We start from the raw sequence: 26778 nt of genomic DNA on the forward strand, positions 1-26778 counted from the left end.
AAATATTGTGCCACTGACACCCCAGAGATCACTTATGTGGAACAACCTGAATTGTTTTATGTTCTGCCATTTGACTGACATGAAATCTATTCCTTTTTTCCCCAACTGGGAAACATTTGCTGGTCTTGATCTTAGCGGCCACGTTGATCAGTGAGCGAGTATAATTGGCTATAGTTAAGCGTGCTGTCCTGGTAATAACAAAACAAACCCACACCCTCTGTCCTTTCCTTTAAAGCCAATCAGATCAGTCCTGCTTCGCTTCACTTAGCAGTCGTATCTGAAATACAGAGAATTAGGTCAAAGTGTTTTGTGCAGTCACTCTGTCCTTAAATTTTCATGACAGGCTCTGCTTCCCTAGTCATGGTCTGCTGCTGTCTGGCTGTTTTGGTGGTGTACGCATCTTTGGTATAACTAATTAACTTATCCAAAAGGGGCTCGTGTTACCCCACAGTCTGACTGCGGCTGGGAGATCAAGAATCTACATCAAAGAGTGGCTGTCTACTCCTCATTCCCTCTGGCTGCAAACAAATACTTCATTTTCATTTGACTTAAAATTAGGATCAAACAATTTATTTTAAATCAATAAAATGCGTGGATTTCTGAGAGTTCTGTACATTAAACTTCAGGCCAATGACGCACATAACGCTGCTGGTGTTTGTATGTGTTGCCCTCTTTTGCGGAAACGTGCACTATGGAAGCTGTCAGAAAACAGATTTCTTTGTGGTCTGTAAGTAGTTGGGTGTTTCTGTCCCCTGCTGGACAAAATGAGACACTTCACTAGGGGGGAAATCTGGTTTGTTTTTTATGAACACCGGACAAACACAGGTGTTTTATGCAATGCACAAAATCAACTGTGACTGTAGGCCTCTTTGTAGGGGAGTTTATTTTTATATTTGCATCTATATACATCAAGATTTACAATGCACTTTAAGCAAGAGGTACAGTCCATAATATCACAGGTATGGCACATAAGAAACAGGTAGAAAAGATTAGACCGTATTTTGAGAAACTTGTGTGTTTTACATATAATCATGTGACAGCTCACTTGTGCAGCTGCACTCTGAAATAAGCAAGTCCAAGTCCAGTGTATTCCCTAATACTAAAGACAGGAGTGGCAGTAGATTTATTTCAGCACTTTCATCAAAGTAGTTAAAATATGATATTATCCAGCAGCAAGTACAATATGGACAGCATTAATATCCATTAATAAAGGTGGCACAAGTACAGTGCTGCAACTGAAATGTACAAAATGAAGAGTAAATTGCCACCATGGCCTCTCAAGACAACAGTAGTACAGTACTGTGATAACAAAAGTCAAACATTGGGTACATTTTCATTTCAGGCACATTCATCATTGACTACAGACTGTGTTGAATTTCGAATTCAACTGAAGAAACTCAGATGGCACATTACGGGGCATTCCGTTGTAGATTCTAACACTCCACAAGAATAATTTACACAGCATGATGCTTAAAACTTCTTCAGCACTTGAAGATTCACCATTCCTATACAGATGCAGCCTATACTTCACAATATATATTCAGAAAAGCGTGTTTCTCTAAAACGATCGACAATATTTTCCATTTAGGTATGAATACAACTACTGAGCCCAGTCTATAGATATGTTTTAGAAAAGTCATTTGACATTCATTAAGCAACACAACATTGAGAATGCGCTGTATACCTGTTTTTGTGTGCGTGTCTCTGTGAGTGTGTTTGATAATCCAGTGGAACCTCTGAAAAAAAGGCACAAATTGCAGCAAAGCTTGTTTCTTTTTAACAAAATGGAACTGGAGAACATTCCTGTATCAGCCATTGTAAAAAGGTTAAAATTGAGGGGGAGGGTTTATTTTTAAATGAAACATTTAAAGAAACAACATATTTATAATATTGAATATGTCCACAGTAATGAGGAACAGTGAGAGTTCCTTTGACCTCTGAGCATGTTGGGAGCATTAAATCCTTGCATTTTATCCTATGTAGCATCTGTTGCTCCATCTCCAGATGCTGGGAACCATTAAACTGAGCATATTCCACAGCTGGTCATGTGATGCAAACCTCCTGATGTGAGTCCTGATGCAGCAGGTAGTATTGTTGTGCTTTCAGGGAGTTTGGAGCCAGATGCTATAAAACAGTAGCCTCCTCCATGGCATTGACCCATCTGACACAGAAAAATTAACATTTTACACAAAATAGTGGGGAAAACAGAAGATTTTAGATGGTTCACTTTTCCAGAAACATCTTTCAACCTACAGAATTTGCACAACTATCCCAGTTTCATTACCTCACATAAACATGAAATGGGCAGATTATACATTGCATTGTGAGGTGAAATAGCTCGAGGTGAATATAATTTTCTTTATGTGAACATTTCCATTTCTAGATTTCCCTGCAATTCACTTTATATGTTGCACTTTTGTTACACTTCTGCTTTTACTAACAGTGAATATCTACTGCGGATACTAACCAAACCAATTAAGCAACTTATTTTACTACTAAATTTTACTACTTCCTTTAAACGTAAGTCAAACTCTATAAATCAACAATGCGTGGTTAGATAACAAGCTAAAAAGAGAACTTCACAAAGTAAATCATAAAAACATATTATGCTATTTAATACAACAAACCAAATCGCTTGGGCCATTAATATTATTGATCTTTGGAATTAATTCTGTCATAATGCGCACTCAGATCCCTGGTGGTCTAGTGGTTAGGATTCGGCGCTCTCACCGCCGCGGCCCGGGTTCGATTCCCGGTCAGGGAACACGTCTTTTCTTGAAAACAGATCTTACCTGCGTGCAGTGTGATGATCATCAGCACGAAAAGTGTAGTAGAGAGTTTTTTTGTGGTACAGTTGGAACATGCTGCTGCTCTCCTCTCCCTCTGACTTCTCTGTCAGCTTCACAGTGAACCCCTGCAGAGGCAGACTCTCTGAGGCCACTTTATCCTGAACAACACACACAAAGATCAACAGGTCGGCATCAGCCCTCATGCAAATTAGCAGCTAAAAGACAGGTTTGCAACACCCATAGAAGGTTGCAGAGAGAGCACAGAGAATCCCTTTGTTAGTCACACACAGTGTTGTGTGCGTGAAAAGTGAAACAGTGAAAATGTCACTTCCCCAGAGGCCAAAAGTATAGAGAATCAAAAAGATTGCAAGGAAAAGCTTGTGAGTAACCATGAGAGTTTTGGGGCTGGTGCGGGAGACTCTGTGCCCCCTCACCTCGCACGCTGTGAAGGTGTAGAGCACCTTGTCTTTGAGGAGGAACCACAGTCGCTTCCACTTCCTCTTGCTCTTCTTTCGGCGCTGGAGGCTGCCGCTCATTGTGGAGCCCTCCAAGGCCAGGGCAACCTGATTAAAGATGAGACAAAAACAGACACAGAAACACACATACAAGTTAACGCGAGCCCCTGCAACAAACACAAGATGGCACACAAAATTAAACACCAGACTTTCAGGCGGCAGGTGTTGGCATGCAGGCAACTAAAGCTGATTAGTTGTCAAACATGTAATACATTTCAGCCCAGCTTGCCATGACTTAAAACACTCCCTTACTGTGTGTTAAATCCATTATTGCGAGAAGATCTTCTTTGGAAGATTGTAAACCGGTGTAAAATTCCCCCCAAAAAAATTCCCCCCAAAAAAATTCCCCCCAAAAATTGGGCGAAGTAAACAGCATTATAATCCACCTGGTTGAGGGAGGAGCTGCATTTCTTGTTCTTCCACAAACTTGGTGGTTGTAAGCTCTGGAAGACGGCAGAGAGGGGACGGCTGGCGCGGTGAGTCCGGGGGCTGGAGTTGCTGCAGACCACCGACACACTGCCACCTGCAGGCGTTCAATTAACATCAAATGACTATTCAAGTAGCTTTTGCGCTAAACAACAGCTTTTTCCACACAGTTTTAATCACACTACAGTCAAGGATGACCCAGAACACGCAAAACACGAAGAGATGAGGTTCACCTTTTTTCCTGAGCTCGGCATAGCAGTGGTCGCACACTTTGGCCACCCTGTCTTTGAGGTACTTGAGTGGGTATCTGTTCCTAGAACAAGCACGGCACACCACCTGCTCCCAAAGAAAAGGAGGAATTAGAACCCAGTTGTTGTCCTAATGACCTCCCATCAACCTAAACGTTAGCATGCACCACGCTGAAAAGCATCCGGTAAAGATTAACCACGGAGTAGCGTCTGTGGGGCTGACCTTGCCGCAGGCGTTACAGTGGTGTCGCCTCAGCGTGAGGCTGAAGTCAGTGGTACAGTTCATGCACATCATCACATGGGAAACTGGCACCAGAACAGGTGCAGCTTCTCCCAGGGCCATCCACAGCTTCTCACGGGCCTGTGGATCCATATGGGACAGGACAGCATTCAGAACAGCCTGGAGATAGTTGAGGAAAGCTTTATTTCAAAACAAGCCCCTCACCTCACTGCAGGGTCCACCAAACGTGCAGAGTCCTGCGGCGTGATCGGCTATGGCTCGGCTCAGCGTGTGGAACCAGTCCTCTCTCTCACCAACTGAGCTGGAGACAGAACACAAGACAGACCATTACATTTGATTCCTCTGTGCACTGGTGATTCAACAGTCGAGACAACTTTATTGTCTAATGCCGACTGTGACTGAAAGATTTTTAAAAAAATTTAATTTCAGGGTTTTTCTCCTCACCTGGCTGACAGTGTAATGGTGATGTCAGACACTTCAATCCTGAGACAGTTGAGCACATCGTCGATGACAGGTTTACTCACCTGTGAGCCACCAAACACATGTACATGAATGACATAAGGATGCTGGTATAGAGATACAAAGGTGCAGATGTGTTATTTTACCTTCATCCCAGACAGAGAAAGTGTGTTTTTAAGCAGGTATTTCCCATCCTGCTGAGGGTAGGTGTAGAGCATTATGTCATTCATCTGAAGGAAAAACAGTCAGACACAAGATGTAGTGTTTGAGATGGGTTTTTTAAAAAAAGAAAAAAGTGACAACAACTCAATAAAGACGATTATCTGTAGGATTTGGAATGAGAAACGCTGAATGTCCAAGGCTAATATACGTAACGTCCGCTAGGCGGCAGTGTCGCACTGAGGGAATAACGTGACGTGTTTGGACGCCTGGTCTGATACTCCATTATTTTCTTGAAAGCCACTTTCTGGGATCACCTCCTTAGATTACGTCTTCTCTCACACTTCTTCCAGCACCAAATTCCCATGTGAGCACACTTGGAACATAATGCATGAAAAGTATTTATTTGCTTGTCAGAGCAAAAGCATTGTAGTCCCCCCCCCACCAACCAGAAAAACAGGGTCCATTGTGTTATCATGAGAGGTATTTCATTTTTTTCTGCTCCCAGACAAAAGAGATGACATCATTGGTCACACCTAATGTGTGCTCTAAACATCCGTTGGGGCCATAAAGGCAGCATCCAGGAATTCTCCACCCTGCTCCGGGCTCCAACTCCTCGACCTACCAGCCTTCTCCAGCAGCGCTGAGAACCCGGGCTGTGTGAAACCAGATACTCTATGCCCCACCACAACGCCGACGACACAAACAGCTATGGGTTCCCCGGCTGGAGACAAAACAGTGCATGATAGCCAAGACGGTGCCCTGCCTACAACCTTTGGGCTTCAGCCACTGCAGCCAAAGTCGTCTCCACCCTGCTGCTGTGGCGGCTTTTCTCCACGGTTCCTTCCAAAGAAATCAAAGCCAAGTTAAGGGAAAAGCCTTCCCTCTTCCACAAAATGGTAATACTTGACCCTTTCACTTTTTCTTTTTAACTCAGCCAATAACCCCTCACCTTCCCCACCTGGATCCTTCACTTATATTCCTCTTTGCCCAAGAGCTTTCTGTTACTCCACATCCTTCTCCTTTTATGCACCCAGGCTTGTGGCATGGCTGTGTCGCTAAGGTGACTGATGGTTTTCATCTTCACTGGTGTTTGGATTTTCTCACCTCAAACGGCCATAAAAAGGACCTGACCCAATAAAACTGCCCGCTTCGAGGCAGCAAATGGGCGTACAACACTAAAAGCCTCTAAGTATCAACCTGTTCAACCCTTCTGTTGCTCAACAACAGACTGGAGGACTGACAGAAGAATCAAAACAAAAACCAAAAGATAACCGCACCTGAGTCGTCATGCTCATTTTAGACCCTCTAGTGTTGGTCAGATTTACAAATTGCTAATTTCCCTGATGGACACCCCCTAAAGGGATCAATAAAGTACTCTTGAATCTTGAATCTTGAAATGTTGCTCATGTTGCTTACGCAAAACGAGACAGTTTGGAGTAATTGGTTGTGGAACAATAGACCAGGCTTTGCTATTTCACATCGTGTGTTTGTGTAGCACCTCCACCCCTCTTCCATCACCTCCTCCCCCTGCATTCTACAGAGTGTCTGGCCTTCACTTTGCTGTCAGCCCCCTCCCAGTACACAGGAAGCTAGCATCCAGTGACCCACACCAAACATCCTGTGAGGAAGCGGTACCCTGGAAAACAAGTCCTGAGATGGGAGGAGGAGAGAGGAGCAGGGAGGGAGTCCCTACTATGATGGGTGTGGTGTCAAGTGGAGGTCTTACAGCCCTGAGAGTTCCTAACCTCACCTACCTCACAGTCAGGCCTCCACCCAACATTCCTCTATTTTTCTGCTGATTAGACTTTGTTTTTGTAACTGCTTCAACAGCACGGCAGGTGTTCCCTCTTGTCTTCAAACAGTATACAAATGTAGAACTCAATATTGTATAAATCATCATATCACGTTATCATTGTTTTGGGATTTTTGCATCTTGATGGCCTGATGAATGTTAAAATTGTGCCAAATAAGCAGTCAACGTACATTATATATTTCATATAAACCTTTTTGGGGGGGATTAAATGAATCCTAGAATTTCTGGTGCAATACTATGTGTGGAAAGGCATGTTTTCTGTTTTTAAAAGCTACGGTAAGCTATCTTTCTGATATGAAGAACTTGTGAAAAAAGCAGACAACAAATGATGAAACAAGTTTTTAACTGAATCTGAATAAAATAGGGGAGAAAAGTACCAGAAACAGATGGCGTGGCAGCCTGCTTTTCTTTAAGACCTTCATAAGTGTCCCTTCTTTGACAAACATCTGCAAACACACAAACGGAAATACCTTCAGAAATGTCAAAATCATACTTCCGCTAGCTTTAAGTTCACCTGAGAGTCTCCCAGTGCTGATTTTCAGGTATATTATTGTGTTCAAAGGCTGAAAGCATGAAAAAACGGCCTTGCTCACCCTTCCGGCCTTCAGCAGGTCTCTCTTGCCCTTCAGGCTGTACTCTATGTGGACCAGACGCAGCAGATTTTCCTGGGGGACAAGATGGCAGAGATGGAGGGAGATTACCAGTGATGGACAAAAAAGACAGATAATTAAAGTGTCCCTGTTTGTTCAAGGAATGAAAGGGAGAGATGGATGTGGACGTGCTTCCTCTGTCTGCCTGTGTGTGTGTGTGTGTGTGTGTGTGTGTTTCTGTGTGTACAGTAAGAATAAAGGTGATAAACAGAGGAGGCCAGGGTTCTGACAAGTGTGAGAGTGAATCATTTCCATGTCTGAGCAGAAAGCTAATCCATATGTTTATGTTGAATTGCTCACCCGGGACTGTGATAACATCATCCTAACTTGCCCTTGTGTTATTAAATGAGCCATGAAGGCTACAGAGACCCTCAGAAGTGTATTCACAACAGGAAAACCTCAGGTCTGATCTCTCTTCTCTCTGATAAACACAGCGAGCAGTAGAAACGTTGGTGTTACTGCGTGTCCAGTGTAAACCCACCCCCTGTTTCAGATTGTCATTGGCCTCGTCTGAAACCTCCGACACGATCACCAGGGCAGCTGCAGCAGGAACAGAGAGACAAACAAAAAGAATTACAGACATTTGGCCACATTCAGGCACCAACAGTATGGATCTATAGATCGCTTCTGCAGGTTTACCTTGTGTGTCCTCATATTCTTTAGAATCAGGTGAGAGGTTGTTCAGGTAGTCTGGAAATGAAATAATTCAAATAGCTGAGTGGCTGGATGGATGATGGAAGGATGGATGGATGGAGTATAGCACCTTATATGAATATTTAAACATTTGAATGTATGGGCTTAATACAATAATAGAGAGTCAGCGTGCTCATAAAAGAAGATGAGGGACGCCGACCATTACCTGTGAGCAGCATTCGATACTGGAGTACTCTCACTATAACCTGCAGCAGCTGGTGCTTCAGTGGCACTTCAGCTTCTTTAGGACTTCTTTTCTGCATAAACAATTCATTTTATTACACATGGAGCACTTTCACGCACGTTGAAGTATTTTTGCTGAACATGTTCTAAGATTGTTTCATGAGTTCCAGCAGGGTCTAATATATAAAACTACCACTAAACTAGCATTTTGGAGTAATATGTATTTCTATTACAGTGATTCTAAAGAAATCCAACCCTGCCGTTCCACTAAAAGGCCAGAAAGATTGCAATTTCTCTGGTCTACCATCATTTAATCAAGGTCATAAGTGAGCAAAGGAGTACTATCAGTCTGTCTGACCTTCAAAGATCTCTGCAGCGCACAAAACCCCTGAACAACGCGTTCTTTTTCAACGAGTAGTCGTTTGCAGGTGAAAGGGGGAGAAAATTGGCTCAATCAAAAGGAGCTTTAGAAAATCAATCAGGATCTAATTGTCTCTGACAGGTATTTATGCCCCTAGCAGTCGAGGGGCAACAAGGGACTGGGGTCACACACACACACACACACACACACAAGCTCAGACCCACACGTGCACAAACCAGGGTCTGTCCTAATTCGCTAAAATCCTAGTATCCAATAAAGAGGCATATGTACTGTTGGACCCTGCAGGAAATCACAGTTCTATCTTATTTAAATGGCAGACAGAGGTGAAGTCACACATGAAGAAATAAAGAACACACACATTTGCACGCACGACCCAGCCAGGACAGCAATGAGATAATGTAGATTAAGCCTGTTAAAGGGAGGAGCGAGAGTTGAACACACCACTCTGTCTTTGTCAGAGGTCTGATACCATTCAGCTATACTCCCCTGATCCTCAGCTGTTCATTATTCCAAAAATCACCTTTTCTTGAGGGTCGCTTCCAACTCCTCAGACAATTGACTGCGTGTTCAGTCGAAGTGGTTTGTTCAGAGATGCTAATTAGCGTGTGGTTTATTTGGGCGAGTGAGCCAAATGGAGGAGGAGAGAAGAGGGAGCGTGCGATGTCTCATGCTGGGAGATAAACACAGACACACGCAGACCAACAAATACACCTTTCAGCTGGTGTCATGGCCAGCGGATGTGCTGTCTGCACACACAGACACACAGACAAACACACACATGATCTAATTGGGGAGTTGTAAAGGAGGCTGCTTCTCTAATTAGCTTCTGTCTGCCTCATTGCCCAGCTGCCTTATCAAGGGCTTCAGTGCATCGCTCTCTCCCTCTATCGCTCTCTGTCCACCTGCTGCACGACTTCTTACTCTTCTCTGGGGATTCTTGCGCAAGAGAGAAAACACGACATCCACGAAAAAAAACCAGCTCGACGGAAACATCAATTCCAGCTGGTGCGCTTCGAAAAGAACTTTCAGGAGTCAGCTTGACCAGATCCACACAATTTGTGTAGGGAATCCAAAAAAAGGGGATGCACGCCAACACACCGGGTCAGCCAATGTTTATAGATGTCTCGGCAAACAAGCGAGTGGCGGTGGAGAGGAGTGGGGGGGAGGGGGGATTAATCATGTAAGGTCCTTGCTGTGATCTGATCATGGTCTGTAGCTACTTCATCACTGTCATCACCACATCCACAATGGAATTACCACCACTTACACTGCAGGATTCACAGCAGTAAAAGTGGATCAGATGGATGGTGGAGAGGACCGAGAGGTGTTGAGGGAGGCAAGGCTTTAATCCATGCAATGGAGAATCAAAACAAATGGCTGCACCTGACGGGTAATGGTCATTCTTCATGGGCGCAAAAGCGGAAATAAAAACATTAAAATGCACACATATGAAGAATAATGGCTCGAGGTGTCTCGCAGAGGACAGATAAATGAGCGTTGTCACTCTCAGTAGTAGGTACGGTGTATCCTGCGACCCATATGATCCTTCACGGTCTCCCTTGGCCCTCCTTCTCCCTCATTACAGTGAGGTCACACACACACACACACACACACACACACACACACACACACACACACACACACACCACACACACACACACACACACACACACACACACTCTGCAATTCCCAGTGTTCTGATTCAAAACAACATCCATCATACGGACACAGCACCACACTGTTGGAGGGTTGGAAGTGACTCCTTAAAATCCAATATAGGAACCGTATAATCCCAACATATACAGTGAATATGGAGGGTAAATCTGTGCAATGAGAAACATGACAAATGTGGGAAAGAAAAACAAATCAGTCTCTCCTGTGAGACACGAGGAAGTGGGATCCTTTCATTTGTGCTACTCTGCAGCTGAGAGCGTATAAAGCACGAAAGTTGTTGAAGGTCGCTGTATACCGAACAAAGAGCTTCTCGCCCACACTGCCTTCTGTTTACATTAGGTCCATTAAACTCTTCAGCCAAAGATTTGCTCAGGGAAGGGGGCAGCTGCTGCTGAATATTCATGAGCGCAGACAGTTGGCACCTTGTCTGCGCTACTTTTCTTATCAAACTCGGGGTGTCTGCAACCAGTGAGCAGGAGAGGAGCGAGGATGCGTTTTCAGGAAGTTATTGCATTAAGTTTACCTGAATTATAAAATAAATTGAATTTGGTGTAAAGAACGTGACTGCTGTTTGCTCTGGTACCTAAACTGCAAATTCTGGCTGCTTGGACATGGGTCTGCAAATGTCATGGCTTTTATTTAAAAATATTCATTTATAATGCTGCAAGCTGGTGCTAAAGTTCAGCATGAGGATAAACAGTGTGCCGGCTCCCGTAATGGATTGAATTTACATCCCGTCCCCCAAATCCCACTTCCTGATGATTGGCGAGGATTAGGGATGAGGCGATCCACTCAAAGAATGATTAATTTTGTTGATTTTTTTTTTTTTAATTCAAAAATATTTGAGTGTAACTGTGGAAAGGAAAGGTCAGTCCCATGGAGGGGGATGGGGGTGGGGGTGATGGAGGCCTAAAAAGGCCATTATCTCCATGTGGAAGCTCTGTGACAAAATCTAAGTTGAGAGCATCTTTTGATGGCAGGAAAAACACAGTTCGATCTCTGTTGACTCCAGACACCCACAGGGCTTCATTTTCATGCTGCTAGCATGCACACCGGAGGCAGATTTCAACAACCTGACTGTTTGTATAGTGAGGAAAATCTTGGTAATGCTATGAGTCCACATGCACACATGAAAACCATATGGTTAGCGTGGTTTAGCTTTGCCTTTCTCCTTATGTACCTCAAACTTCTTTACGATGCTGGCGAAGGCCAGGTTGTCTCTGCAGCTCTCCTCCAGTAAAGACATGCTGCGGTCATACTCTGAGATATAGGTGTCAAAGACCCTGAAGTCCTCCCGTCGAGACAGCAGCACATTCACAATACTTTGGTTGTCATCCCTGTACAGGCAGAAAAATGAGATGAGATGTTTATTCGCTCTAGTGAATTCATTTCATAAGAATTTGCAAATTATTATTGTAACTGAACCTCCATTTTTTCAAATAAATTGCATCGTGCAGTAGACACTGGTCGTCCATATGTTAAGATTAGATGATAATCTTTGCACTGCTGCAGTTTCATTACCAGTATTTTATTGGCAGTCATCTTTCTGTCTTAATGCTAAGCTTAGATAGTTGTTCCCCACTGTACAGTGATGAAGTAGCTACTGTGTGTGTGAAAGAATTAATAACGTCTCTCACATCTCCCCTTAATTGCTTCAGAGTTAAATTAAATATGCAAAACCTGCATCACCAGTGCTTTTTTAAAAACTCCAAAGTTTTAAATGAGGTTTTACTCTGTGTAGGATAAACATTACCATGTTATTTCAGAATGCAGTGGAGAACAGAGGTCTCTTTACAGCCACACTGTATGAATGTGTTAATCAGTCATTACCACTGACTGATGTGCTCTTCAAGCTCAGTGAGGATGCTGCTGTGGAGGGCGTACACCTGTGGGAGCACACCCAGTATCTCTCCTAATCTTTGCTCCTCCAACACAGGCTCCCCTTCCTCGCCCTCTGCCTCGGTCACCGCTGACCTGAAGTCCTGCATGACAGAAGAGAAGAATGATTTGTACATGTGTGGAAGGGGAAAAAAATAGAAATTGTGCTTTGGATGACAGCAGGAAGGGAGGGGATGGCAGGAAAAATGAAGAGCATTGAGGAATGGAAGTGGGGAGAGGAATGGAAGGAAGAAAAATCAGAACCTCCTAAACATCCTTCCTGCCAGCACTCCCTTCAAATCACTTAAGTGACTTCCCTCCACTCTCTGTTCTGTCCAGGCATCCGGGAAAGGCAACACTTGCATGAGAGTTACACACCAGGTGTAAAAATGACTGTTAAGCAAACGGACCACTTTTTTGTCTATACAGTTTTAGTCAGTGACACCTGCAGCGAGAGGAAAAACAGAGGAAAAACAGAGGAGATGTTCTTCCTGCACACTGGGGGATTGTTATGAGGTGTCAGCATGTGTAGAAAAAAGCACTTTGTCATATAAAAAGCCTTGGTGTCACTCTGAGGGATAGGTGTTAGGGACCATCTATTCTGGCACTAAGTAAAGCACAGTCATAAAATAAATAAAGTTGTCCCAGTTGGCCGAGATAATGTGGTGACAGGGAAGAGGGCCCTTCATCACGCACAATCAATCGTGGTGTGTGTGTGTGTGAGCTCATCACTTCTGCTACTTTAATGGCTCTGGTTGACCCCCCCCCCCCCCCCCCACACACACACACACAGATTGACTAATGGGAATGTATTCTTGACAAACAGGATGTAAACAAAATTCTAAGTGTAAAACAATCTTTGCCATTTGTTGGTTGTGTTAGAGTCAACTGAATTTATAGTCTAATAAAGCCTGAATGACAATAACCCTGTTATGCAAGCACGAGCTGATGCGTTTCCAGATATATAGCCTGCCTGTTCTCCTCCTCAGTCTGGCCTCACTCTCCCCTATCTCCACTTCTCCTCCTCTGCCCGGACAGCCATCAGTTGGAGGGTTCCCCCATATGAGTCTGGACCTACTCAAGGTTTCCTGCCAGTGATGCTTAATTCATCGTCACGCTTTGGGATTTTATAAAGTTCCTAGAGAAAACCCTGATTGTAATGGATTCTGTATAAATAAAGCTAAATTGAACTGAACTGTTTCCATTCTAACAAAGATATGTGGTAATTTGTATAAAATTGATTGATCAATGGTGGTAAAAACCAGAAAAGTTTGGTGTTTGGTGAATAGCTTGACACTATAATCCAAAACTACCGGTACAGTCTATAGTTTTACAGCTGGCTCAAGTAAGTCCATTAATAATGAAAATAAGAAGATAATAATGAGGGATGTACAATGTAACATCTTTAAAAAGGGGTTAAAAGGGTGAGAAAACTAATAATCAGCTGCAGTTGATCATCATTAATCTATAATTATGTATTATTGTACCCAACTAAGCAGCTGCTTGAGCATATCTCTCAGGCGTTAAATAGGTGCAGAGATTCCACCTCAAAGGTCACGTGTTAGAGAAAATATGTCTGCGCCTCATATTTCAAAGTCGTTATGGGGAAAGTCCTTTAGAAGAGGAGCACAACCTCCCTTCCTATGTGGAAATTCTTTGTGTACTTGTTATTTCTTATCAAACAATGGAACAATAGCTCATGTCTGCTGCTCACTTAATACAGCTCCTGCACCCCTCCTCACACCACCACCACCACACCACCACCACCACCACCACTGGGTGTTTGCACTGCTGAATTTCGTGCTCATTATCAGAGTCTGTCCGCGTCTGACGCCAACATTGTGTTAAGACTCGCGCCTATGCATTATGCAACAGCACGATCATAAAAAAGGGCCCCCAAAGTCACCTCTGATAGGTGACAAAAGGAGTCAATTAAGTGGAATGCTGACACCGGAGAAGAGAGATCATTCACTCTGAAAAACAGTTTTAATAGTTCAGGCTGAATTACTGTCAAAACGTCAGCTCCTCAGCACCGCTGCCCACAACCAGTTGTGCGGCGTGGTTGTACTCTTTTGCGTGCAGCAGCTAATTTGTGTAATTGAGCGTCTCAATGAGATTGCATATATAATACATTGATGGGTCTGCTGTATAATTTTTGCATTAGCTGATAGTTAACAGCATCAAATTCCGCAGGACACAATCCCACTGCTTTTGGTCTCACCGCGGGCTCTCATAAATCATGGTGAAATTCAGGTTATGCCCTTCTTCAAGGTCAGGGAGAACAGGCTGACTGATGGGCTTCTCTGGGCTCAATAAGTCCCCCCTGTCAGACTTGTACGCGCAGCCATCACCTCAATAGCAACTCTCTCACAGCATTCACCGCAAAGGTGTGACCTCTCCGGCGTGACCTTCCCGTCTGACCGAAAAATCAAACAATGGATTTTAATTGTTTCACTGTCATTTTTGTTGTTTTGCTGAACATTGTTCTTTCTTACAAAGTCTGAGGGGATGTGGCGATGTTTTGACAGGAGGTGGATTAGAAATGATGGAAACAGATGACAACAGTTGGCTGTGATGCAGGCCTGACCTCCACAACTTTCCATGGCTCACCTTTAAATCCTCTGCTTTGTGGCAGCTCCATTTATGAGTCTGCTCAAAGCAAATTTATCAGGCTAGTGTGCAGAAAACAAACCATAACCTTTATTTTAACCTTTAGGCTGAGTTTTGGAGCCCATGTATTACTAAGGATATACATGCAGTAGTGGGTTAGGGTGCCTTCTGAATGTAATCAACTTACACAAGACCATGCCAGAGCACAAATATCAGCTTTGTCAGAACCAGGAAGTAGATGGTGCTGCAACAACACTGATAAACCTGAGCATGGCATTGCAAAAAAGTGGGAGGAGGAGACGAGGGAGACAGAGACTGGGGTGCAGACACGCAGGATGCGATGTTATCCGTATGGTTTCACGATGGTGCTCGGCAGAAGACATCGTCTGACTGCAAAGGTTTTCTTACCTCTTGGAGGTGCTTGAGGACGCTCACATGTCTGGGAAAACAAAAAAGAATATAAGAATTGTTTCTATAAATATCCTCAGGCAGGTCTCAAATTTATCGTACAGGATGCAAAGAGAATGCTGCACGGCTCGGAAAAGTCTGCTGTACTCGGTAAGTTATTTGTGTCGTGATTAGCTGTCACTTTACGTGCAGCTTGATGGATTGGCACAGGAAAAGAAAAAGCGAGATACGGTGAAAGATACACAGAAGCCAACACCATTTACATGCAAGCACGTTTCGTGTGTGATGGAATACTGGATGAGTGTGCAAATGGGGAAATTCATGTGCGTGGGTGCTCACAATCGCTCCGAGTCCGCCAGTTCTTTGGCAATGTAGAAGGCTCGGGATCGACCATCAATCTGAGTGACAGAGGGGGAGAAAAGTGTAAGATGAATGAACAGCATTAAAGGTGGTCTGTCATCAGGTGTTCCTTTCAAATATTAACTGGAATAGCACATTTCTGTTGCAGAATTCATTCTTTCCAAATAAGACTGATTGTTTCATTATAAACATGGAGGTTTTCTCAAAGAGGGGACTTTTCCAAGTTTGGATCCATTACTAAAGAAAGTGTGTTTGTGCCTGCCTCTGTGTGCTGCTCAGTTGATTTAGAGGCTAATCGCTGGCTCCCAAAACATACAAACCAAAACATTGAAGCCATTAAGGCTTTACCAACAATCGGTCTGCGCTTTATCAGTGTTGTGTTTTTCCCTGTGGGCTTTTTACAAATGCTGCGTTTAAGGGCCCTTATTTTCCCGCAACACAATTCCATTAGTTGAAACTGTTCTTGGGGACGATTCAAGTCTCTCTGGTCATCGTCTTTAATGTATATTTGTCTGCTAGAAAGAAGAAAGCTGGAGAAAGTGGGCCAAACTATGGGAGCAGCAGCCAAATGTGGTAGCAGCAGGAAGGGTGGCTCCATGTTACTGAGAGATGGCGATTTTGGAAACTGAGGATACACTTGTCATCAGCTGCCCCACTGCAGTGGATTCTTCAAAGTAAATGTGTAAGTGTGACACAGAACCTTCACTTATTCATGTCCGAGAGACGCACATTTAGAAAGGATGCTGAAATAATTGTGCCTTGCTTTGTCACTTGATTTGAAAGGCTGCATGGGAGGGCCGAGGTTGCAATTAACCACTTCCTGCTTCCTTTCATTTGTGTCTGTGTTCCATATCTCACCTGTCGGTCACAGCTCGGTTCCCCAGCCCCCTCCTCCTCCTCTGAGGTACGCCCATGGGCCTCGTCCGCTGACAGCAGGGCTGAGATGGAGTTCATTGGGAAAGGCTCTGTGTAGGCACTGGAAAATATTGTACAATATGAAACGAGTTCGGTATTGTTCCGACAACGACTTTTAACGCACATTAAGGCCAATACAGCATATCCGTCGAGCATTTGAGCTGCAGTGCAATAATGTTTTTTTTTTTTGGTGCCTTGGAATATTTGCACTCCACTCCTGTGGTATACTGTAATCCCTTTTCATTTATTCTTCTCAGAGCTGCACACTTCTACACTCGTAATCCTTTTCTGTACTCCCGCACTCGAGGGACGAGACGCTTTTAGGTCATTTCACCAGTAATCCCTTTAAATGCTACCTGTAGAAATTATTAATGTCCTCTATCCTGTTAATCACCAGGCTTTGTGCATGCATATGTGACCAAAGTGACATTGGCGGAACCATGAGGGATAACAAGCTGTGCGACAGGTATAAGACAGCTTGTTTCATTGCTGCCATAAAGCTGTCAAATTGATGTCTGAGAGCACTTGTTATCCCCTAGTTTTCATGACATACTTTGACAAATACATTTCACCACCAATTTGAAAGGAAAAGTTCAGTCTGAGGGAAAAACACCCACATTTGCTTTTGCAAAATTGGATTTTGTATTTGTAAGAACTCAGAAACAATAACTATGTTTTGCTAGCGATGTATTAAATATCCTCCTGTGGTACAGAGGTTAACAGACTTACCCCCTGGACTTTGTTTCAATTAAGATGTATACGCACACGAGGTGCTAAACCACACATGTGCACCTACAGGCCATTACTCATGGTTGACACCACAGTCGACAATCTGGCCTTAGAGAGAGCTCCTGGGTGATGGTGTTAGGGAAACTGAATGAGAAAGGTCGACCTCATTCACTAAGAGATCCGGATTTGGTTGAGTAAGAAGAATCCCCTCCCCAACACCAATATACATGTATAAAAACACCCACATCCAACCCAAATCATTCCCTGAAAAACAACAAATCTGGTGTCATTTATAGTACACATTCTATACAAGCATAGCCATTTCCCCCACCAAACATACATACAGTATTTTAGATCTATATTTAGGCCTTAAAACATATGTTATTTTAATGGCATTAACTTCAAGCCCTTTAAAAAGACTGTTACAGGAATTCACGGGAATGGGGAGACATCGTCAAAAATAAATTTAGCGTGACAAATTCAGATGACACAATGACTCCATTTCAGTTATACTGGGAATTTTATGATCCTTGTAATAGGCAAGTCATTACAGCTAAATACTGGTTGAAATATACATTTTAGGCCACTTGTTTTGATCTGTAAAAAGGGCAGCACAGTTGAAATAGCTCAGCTGGGAGGGTGTCAGTCTAAAGATCTGAAGGGCCCTGGGTTTCAGCATAAGGCTCCACTTGAGAACCTGGAAAATAGGCTAATATGTGCAACTAGTGCATATCTACTTCCTCACCTTTGCTATAACAATGAACCAGTGCTCTTATGTGATGCATTTGGACAGCATTAAGCTTCTGTCACAGCAGACTTTAGTTCAGGGTCACTTATTTGTGTGTCCTCGACTGTTTTGACCGTGGGGTATTTGGGGAAGTTTTGACTCACTGGAGAAACAGTAAGGCAGATCTGACATTCCAGTCACATCACGTTGTTCACCTGAGTCTGGGAACCTCCACCCTGTTGCTGTGACCTTGTTCTCCTCTCCTTATCCTACGTCTCCCCTCCAGAATGCACCTCCCTAAGCCACGCCCGTGTCCTGCATTTCCTGTAAACAGGCTTTTTTTCAGAGGGGGGGTGTCCACTAGGCTGGACGCTTCCTCCCCAGGGATGACCTGGCAATGACCCGAGGGTGTCTGGCACCAGAATTCACTGAAGGAACACACCCTGTCCACCACCTCAGTGCTGAGCCAACACCCACTGCAACAATGTGCTCAAGATGGTTCCCTCATCACTCCTAACACTAACATAACAATGGGTGGGGATGCCGTTCAAGAGGCCATAACAGAGCCATTTCATCAGTCCGAACAGGTTCATGAAGTGAAAATGATGGCAATGGGTAAAGTAGCACTACATTTCTGCAGACATTGGCAACATCTTACTGAACATATAGTCAAAACTGCGCTATAAGTAGTTTTTCCACTCCATTGTGATTTGTTGCTATAAACAAACTTTAGAACGTTGATTCTGCCAAATGTGCACCCCCAGGAGCTGATGAAGCAGTGTTAAGCAGATTACATTCATGCACATGTATGTTTACACACTGTGTTTTAGTTTGCAATATATCATTAGCCTCTTTTCTATTGTACAATATATTAGCTTGCTAATGAACCTGTCGCAAATGCAGCGTCGGAACAGTGCTGCTCATTAATCACATAAGTGGAACCAAGCCAAACCATCAGCACGGCAGCTTTGTAAGTGCTCTTTTAAATGCATGTCAGCTACTGTAGGAACAGCCCCTTAATGTGCGGTGCTCAGTGGCCCTTTGGGCATTTCCCTCCACACAAAATCTCAGTTCTCTCTCTGAAACCACACTGACTTTTAAATGTGTTAATCAGTGTCAATGTCAGCTTGGGAGAGGCAAACTCAAGCTTTGATGCACACACAAATGCAGAAAAAGTCTCACTACACTGACTTATACTTGGTAATCCTATCCTACACTCATGTACTATATGCACTTAGACTCATGTACACATGATCCGGTCTGCAGAGACTCAAGAGTGGTCCTGGCAACAGACGCCTCTCCAGGGGGAATGCGGCAAAGACAAGGTGACAGGACAGATAGGTTATTTGCATCGCTGCAAGTTGAGCCAGGCCTCCTCAGCACACACTGAGCTACATGGATGGATGTAGCAGGGAGCAAAAGAGTCCTCAGAAATGGACAAAATTCAAATGTTCTGAGACATATAGAGTTTGACGTGCATTTAAAACAAACAGTGAGAGAAATCTGAGGAAAAAACCATGAGCTGCGAGAGCATATCTGCAGGGAATATGAATAAAGTAGGCAGCAAATACAATGAATATTAAACAACAGGTGCAAGGGGAGAAAAATAAAGAAGCATTTTGCCCTCTCTGGTATTATTTTGAGCCTTTTAGGGTGTTTCTAATGGGCTAGTGTGCTGCTCATCAAACACAGTTTTTTTTATTATTAAGACTGGAGTAAGACTGCAGACCGCAGTGGATGAAGCTGTGCCACAGGCAGGGGTAATCTGCTACACTTGGACCACGGTGATTCCTCTCCCTATCACACTCTGCAGTAAATCCTGTGGAGCCTCGAGGTACCAATGAAAGAGAAGCAGCTGGGGGAGAACGACTTTAATAAAAGCCTTCCTAAACTTAAAGGCAAGTGTCAGGTACAGGAAAGCAATTACAGTCCAACTGCTCTTACTCAGTTTCTCTTCTTTTTCTCCTCCTCCTACTTTATACGCTGTCTATTTTAAACACTACGCTGTGTATTTACTATTCAGCACCTTCTATCAACACATCCCCTCCCCTGGTTCTCTCACCTTTTCTGTCATCCTTCTCAACTTCTTTGGGTGATACTAACCCTCCCCCCTGCTTTTACACTTTTAATTGCAGTTCACAAAGCGTTCACAATGGCGCTACCAGATGTGGCCTCGCAATCTATAATGAAAAACATTATATCCCTTCCAGAGCCTTCAATGTATGCTGCAGCGGGCTGAGTGCCTCTGGAGACATTTCTGTTCAGTTCTGTGTGAAAGATCTTTTCAGGATTATCCAGGGACTTGCAGACTAAGAATCTAAAGTACCTATACTTGCCTTACTATTAAATTCAGTTTTCTGAGAATTTGTTATTGATTCATTCACTCTCACTCATTTTCTACTGCTTGTTCCTCCACTGAGGGTCACGGGGGGACTGGAGCCTATCCCAGCACAATGGGCGGAGGCAGGGTACACCCTGGACTGGACGCCAGTCAATCGCAGGGCTATGTTATTGATTTATTCATTATTTATTTATTTTTAGACTTTTAAATTGAAATCTTAACTGTACCTTTCAGCATCTGCCTTTGACATCTGGGGTTTGGTGTCGATGCCAGGGAAACTGTTCATGTCCACGTAGCCGTCGTTCTCGTTGCAGGGAACCGCCGTGCGGCTCGTATCCTCAAAAAACTCAGTCACAGTGTGGGACCTGGCTGGCCTGCCTGGGATCTGAATGTTCTCATAATCTGAGCTCATGGCTGGGATAATTTCATAGTCGGAGGTATCTGCACTTGGGAAGGAGATGGAACGCGGTTTAGTCAGAGGCAATGGCATAGGAGACCGCCGAGAACGCTCCTCAAAGGACTCCACTCTGGAGACACCCCTGCCATAGGATTTCCTCCTATGGTGTTGGACAAAGGCGGATGGCATGTCTGGTGCTCGCTGCTGGGGGTTTATCACATTGGACTGAAGCCGAGGAGAACTGCTGGCACTTCTGCGATCGAGCTCTATGACTCTTCCTGGGCCGTGGTGGCTGGACTCAGATGAAGAACGTGAAGAGCGGACACTCCCATCGCTGAAGCTTTTGGAATCAGACTTTTTCTTAAATTTGAGCGCCAAAAAACGCTTGAAGGAAGACTTCTTCTTTTTATTGATGTCACTGGGTTCGTGATGGATGAAAAGGGATGGAGAACTCTTGGTAACTGGTCTTTTAATGATATATGCCAGTTCAAAGGGAGGGGGGATGTCCACTAAAGAGGTTGGTGTGGAAACACCGCTGGATGACTGGTGGCTGCGCTGGGAGAAACTTCCGGAAGAGCTCATGACACATGGGAGTGAGAGATTATCATCTTTCCTCTTCATTCTTAACTCATCCTTCAGGGATGGGCCGATCTCTGAGGGACTGGTCAAGGACAATTCGGGACCCTCTGCAGAGCGGGAATATAGCAGGAATCGGCGAGACTTCATGGGTAGGATCGAACTGTTGACCCCAGGCTGACGTGAAAGGTCAGAGGCGTCATTCGTGCTGTCCAAGGCAGTACTGCAGTAATCATGAGTCTGGTACTCTGTCCCCGTCTCCTCTGGTACAGTTTCTGGGACATAACCTGAAAATTTCCCAGAATAAGAGCGTGAACGTGTGACAACAGTCTTTCGATCCAGTGCAAGGAAGTTTTCTCCTTCTGAGTCAAATCCCGCCTCTTCATATATATGCTCTTCGCTGTCTGAGTCTGTGTCCTCATAGTAAGGCACAATGTGGCAGTCCAGTTCCTCAATGTCTTCTTCAAAGGCCTCTGTGGTGTGTGCAAACACCACTCTGTTGGTGAGCTCTGGGGTGCAGCCCAGGTCCAGACCTGCTGGCACTGTGATATTGCACAGCCGCAGGCGAGGCTGGCAGCTTGCTCGCTTGTCGAGGAAAGCCTGCTCCCGCTGAGCTGTTCTTTCTTTTGCACTTTTCCCTTTGATATGTTTCTTTTCATTTTCTTCCTCCTCATCCTCATCCCCGATCTCAACGTAATCCTCGGATGAAACACCCTGCTCAATTTCATCCGCTTTATTGCAGAGTGAATCATCAATATCTGCATACTCATCTGCTGACTCGCCGTCCTTTACTTTTTCTTTGTGCTGATCCGACTGATTGGCAGCCTCCTCGGTCTCCACGTTCTCTTGGATTTTTTCTAATTTGTCCACATCTTGTGATGACACATAGTAAGGCTCTTGGACAGAAGCACTTACTGTTTGCATGTCACCAGAGGGCTGGTCATCAGTGTCATCCTGACTCCAGTCTGGGTCAGCAGTATCTGTCACATCAGCTGGAACGGCTTCAATGACCGAATAAGGCCCGAACACATCCTCTGTGCTAGATGTGAAGCGAAAACAGCCAGAGAGGTCCTTGGTGGCCCGTTCTGGCTGCCATACCTCAGCATCCCCTGTTTCACCTGGGTCACATGATTCACAAGTATCACTGGCATCATCTGTTGGACCAATGACATCATAGGTGTACTCCTCAGTTACGGTTGGAAGCACACTGAACCCAAATGCAAACCCTCCAGGCTCCAGCTCAGGCTCTGCACAGTGTGGACAATCGCTTTGTCCACAGTCCACTTCATGAAGTCCACAACTGTCACTGTCAGCCAGTGATTGAGCTGAGTCAAAGCTTGCTTCCTCCACGTGTTCATCTGAGGGTTCTGTCGAGGCACAAAGTCTTTCAGTCTTATCACTTTGAACATCTTCCTCATTGTCTGCCTCTTCTCCAGTTTCATCTTCCACTAAAGTGTCAGGGAGTGAGATCGTGGATGCGTTGTCATCCTCAGTGTGGTGGTTTAAATCCTTCTCAGTGTTTTCATCCTCAGTAGTGTCAACGCTCGAAACATCATCTGCTTTGACAGTGTCGTCGGAGCCGACGCTGTCTCCATCATTGCCTGACATGTTTACATCAATGTCTCTTTCTTTCTCAGCGTCCCGTTCTAACATGTCCTCCTTTCGACAGCTTCCCACGCCACTCTCAGAAGCCCCATCCTCTCCCTCACTTTTCTCTCCGTCCTCATTCTGTTCGGCAATTTCTGGGGCTTCGTCTGTTTCACTGTCTGAGTGAGTGACATCTCCATTACTCAAACTCTGGAGGGGACCAAGTTGCTCACACACATACCCGGGCTTTGGTGCCACAGGAGGTTTTGGACCGTGGACAGGAGGACACGGCCTGGACATTAGTTTGGATTGCACCCTGATAGTCAGATGACTGCGAACCTTTGGTCGAGGGACTTGCAGCGGGTTCTGAAAATCTGTGCAGAGAGAGAAAGAGGGAGAGAGACAGAGACAGAGAGAGAGAGAGAGTAAAGTTTAAATCAAAAGAATATGAAGTTTCTAAATTTAAACATTTCCTCTTTTTAAAGTTTCTTACTCGTGTTTCACTCAATATCTAAGCTTACATAAACAAACATGTTTTGGAGAAGAGGAAGCCGAGTCCTATACAATAGTAAGTGTCATGCAGAATGCTGCAGGGGATATCTGCAGGAAAAACAACAGAGCCACAGGGTACTTAGAGTAGGAACAATAACATATCCATGTCTGGGAAATGGTACATGCAAATTGGACACTAAGAGCAGTAAAAGATTAAACCAGACAACTTAGAAATGTGAAAGAACATTTTCGTCACAAAAATCTGATGCTGGTAAATGTTAACATGGCAGCCATAATTTAAAGAGTTTGTTTTATTCTCAAATTTACACTGTAAACTTTTAATAGTTCAATACTAAAGCATTAGTCCTCTTGAGATAACTCCCTCACAAAATAAGAATTGTCATGCAACACATCCATTCTTAAAGTGTGTACACCCCTTGTCTCTTCCTGTTATTTAGTACCTGCCCTGACGCACATCCTATTAAACCTTGTGTGCACCCTGGCTATCTCTGGGTGTTTTCACTCCTTGTCTCTGATTTTCAAGACATAAATCTAAGGATTGGCCACAGAGTACAGTAGCTCACCGACATCCACATTAATCCATGGGTATTTTGTTTCTTCTATAAATGTCACAGTGCTCTGTCTTTTAGAATTTCAGGCTCATTAGTTTCTCCGGCAGATCCTTCTTCGAAGACTCCAGAATATCCCTGTGGGGGGGGGGGGGGGGGGTTCTCTGAATCCGACTGTGCTTCCTTCTCGTCATCAGTCCCCAGTTTTTAGCAAAGTCACGCGCATGCACTCAACTACAAACTTTCTTTCTTGTTGAAAAGGTCCTCTGATTTTTGTGTGTGGAGAGAAAACAAGAGAGAAAACAAGGTCCCCGGCCTGACAAAGCACCCCACTGCAAACAACAGGATATGAATTATGTAACAAGAACTCTATTACAACAAATGTTTAAAAAACAAAGGAAGCCATAGACACTGGGACCTTGGCTGCACCAAAGTTACAGGATGTGATTTCAGACGGCGTCCTCATCACCAAGCATCTCCCAAAAAATGAAACACACAAAGCTTCCAAAGAATATTGTCAACAATGACTGTCTGTAAACCCTGACCTCAAAAGACCTGATGCTGGACAGGTATATGATGATTAAATTTGGATAATAATCAATCCTTTACTCTAACTACAATATTAATCTGACAATCGCACAGCTTCCAGTGGGGTTTCCACCAAAACAACTAAAAACTGTACTACAGAATGCATCCTACTTTATTTGGGTGTACAACAATATAGAAAATGCATGAACTCCATTTAGAAATCACTAGAAAGTGCAAAAAGAACCAAACAAATTGCAGCATTTTAGTTTTCCATCATCCACCGCACACGGTAATTCCCTATAGGTCTTTGTAAAGCTTTAAAAGTTTGGTAGGTGGAATCTTCACGAAGAGAGGAAAAACCTCAGTAACCAACCTGCGTTCATCGTGGGACACCATCATCCACGGGGCCGGCAGTTATCCTCATGTTTCCCAACATTCACAGCGAGTACCTCGGAAACGACGTGTAAACTTAATCCAAACACAAATTCTGTGCGAAAAACATGGTGCTCTTGATTTTTTTTTGTGTGAAAAAACGCCCTTGTTCAGCGTCGCAGCCGAGCTCTCAGCCGGCGAGCATCTCCTGCAACGACGCCTCAGTTAACTGCGTGCGCTCTTTTGCGCAAACGGGAGGTGCCGCTTCGGCGCTTCCTGAGGCTGGACTACGGAGCCCCAACCAAGCCCACTCTCGAGGCTCTGTTTTGGAATGCAAATCATTATGCTTCAACCACATACGACTTTCATCACATCTCGCACATCTGCTCGTCCTCTGTTTTCAGGACTTCCCCGCATGTGCGAAGCTGCTTCATCCGAGAGGCAGCGACAGGGCTGATCGGAGCACGGGAAGTCCACTACTCTTCAGGGAGATTTTGATTTTATTTTATTTTTTAGATTAATTTAATCACTCATGACCTAATGTAACCCCTGAGAGAATTATATCGGCACTTTTTTTTCTTTTTTTGGTAGAGTTATTGCAGTTATTAGAGTGATTTTATTTTTTAAACGGAAAATAAAGACCTTCATTGCATCTACTCAAATAGGATCATTTTTGGTCCGGAATATAACTGGATTTTACCAGTCTCTCCAGATCTAAAAGAACGCAAACGAACAAAAAACAATGCATTTACTGTAACTTCTTGCTATCCTCTCCAGCACTTTTGTATCACAGGTAACTTCCTGAACAGAAGAGTGGATGTAGAACTTTTGAGAGTAAAATCAGTTTTTCTCTTGCTTTTGTTGAGGCTTCCTGCCCCATCATCTGTTGTATGATTGAATGAATAAAACCTCTCTTCATAACAGGAAAACTGCTCTCCCCGTTTCCTGCACAACAGGCAAGACTTCCTTAGCAACAGATGAGAAAGGGTTGCAAGGTTAACCCTTTAGGTTACCTCAGACTGAGCTGAATGAGGAGTGCTGTGCAAATCTGGATGGTATAAACTTTTATTGCGCAACTCGTGGTGTAATTTCAAGGACAAAGACACCTGCCCGGCACAGGGGGAGGCAGGGTTTGGCATTCAATTGGGGTCTGTGATTTGACAGCTCCAAATGCTATTTAACATGCACAAACTGAAGGTCAAACATCCTATGAGGCTTCTGGGATTTTTACCCCACAGTAGCACTGGGTAGAAAACAGACAGATTAAACTGTTAGCGGTCCTGCATCGCCGCAGGGCTCTGATCCTGGAGACTACGGTGGCACACAAGGCTGTATGTCAGAAAAAGTGAAAATTCCCATTCCAGATGGTCCAGCGCAAGAAGGATTAAGCTCTGCTACAGGTACATCTATCTTAAAGACATCGTTGAAACGGTCACCTTGTGTTCTCTCCGCACAAGAAACTATAAATATTTGACGTTCAGACAGAAATGTAAACATTTAAATCAAATATGCATTCTTGATTTGTTTTACTGCTGTAATATTGAAAAGTAAAGCAGTCAATATGCATCATAGACATTGGTGTGCCACTGTGACTTGTTTTGCTCCCCTTTCATAGAGCATGATGCAGGACCCACAATTGTTCGTGTGAGGGCAATCTGGAATGTGTTAGTTGTTGCACATTTAAAGCCTTTTGTAACCGTTTTGTTTTTGAAATGAAAGACTAAAGATAGCTCCGCTCTGCTCTTTTGCCAGTGCCAGAACCTCTCTTGGGAGTGTTCCGCTCACAATTGTAACACATGACCTTTTTATTGCTTTCGATTTGTGAAGAAAATAAATGTTATCGCTATTTCAGGGTGTCAAAACACAGCCTGTCACGACGATTATGTCATGCGGCTGCAGAGAAGAATGGCTTCAGGGGTAAATATCCCTCCAGATGTGGCGCAGACGGTCAAAACATGTTTTTGGACACAGGACCCAAATTTCCTGGACTGCTTGTAGCTGCGTGCTGTGCTCTGTCACCCCACCTGGAACATGACTTGACTGAAAGAGAAAAA

The 26778-nt window shown here is 44.1% G+C and overlaps 1 protein-coding gene and 1 non-coding gene across 3 annotated transcripts; one reads left to right on the forward strand and one right to left on the reverse strand.

Annotated features, from left to right (window-relative positions):
* Positions 1 to 865: 865 nt before the first annotated feature.
* Positions 866 to 25201, reverse strand: fgd5a (FYVE, RhoGEF and PH domain containing 5a). 2 transcript variants are annotated; one of them, XM_057030308.1, is made up of 21 exons: positions 24726 to 25201; positions 20431 to 23137; positions 16350 to 16467; positions 15471 to 15529; positions 15132 to 15162; positions 12066 to 12217; positions 11416 to 11572; positions 8163 to 8253; positions 7943 to 7993; positions 7785 to 7843; positions 7247 to 7318; positions 7031 to 7099; positions 4825 to 4908; positions 4664 to 4743; positions 4424 to 4520; positions 4202 to 4339; positions 3964 to 4066; positions 3691 to 3827; positions 3251 to 3352; positions 2793 to 2947; positions 866 to 2161 (listed from the first exon to the last, which is right to left on the reverse strand). In XM_057030308.1, exons 1-21 carry the CDS (start codon positions 24733 to 24735, stop codon positions 2125 to 2127), a joined length of 4509 nt encoding a protein of 1502 aa, XP_056886288.1. In that variant the 5' UTR covers positions 24736 to 25201; the 3' UTR covers positions 866 to 2124. The 2 variants fall into 2 exon arrangements, with proteins under 2 accessions (XP_056886288.1, XP_056886287.1); XM_057030307.1 differs by having other exon boundaries at positions 3224 to 3352; positions 24726 to 25197.
* On the forward strand, positions 2693 to 2764 carry trnae-cuc (transfer RNA glutamic acid (anticodon CUC)). Its single transcript has one exon. It is a non-coding gene; the product is annotated as a tRNA-Glu (tRNA).
* Positions 25202 to 26778: the final 1577 nt, after the last annotated feature.

The sequence above is a fragment of the Takifugu flavidus genome, chromosome 4, assembly GCF_003711565.1.
Source record: "Takifugu flavidus isolate HTHZ2018 chromosome 4, ASM371156v2, whole genome shotgun sequence".
Classification (NCBI taxonomy): domain Eukaryota; kingdom Metazoa; phylum Chordata; class Actinopteri; order Tetraodontiformes; family Tetraodontidae; genus Takifugu; species Takifugu flavidus.

Bases quoted from the DNA above. Each gene is read 5' to 3' on its own strand.
- fgd5a (XM_057030307.1), bottom strand. The intron at 4,909-7,030 runs GTACTTTTCTCC...TTTTTCCTTCAG, and splicing joins TGCCACGCCATCTGTTTCTG to ATGAATGACATAATGCTCTA. The intron at 4,521-4,663 runs GTGAGGAGAAAA...TTCTGTCTCCAG, and splicing joins ACCATTACACTGTCAGCCAG to CTCAGTTGGTGAGAGAGAGG.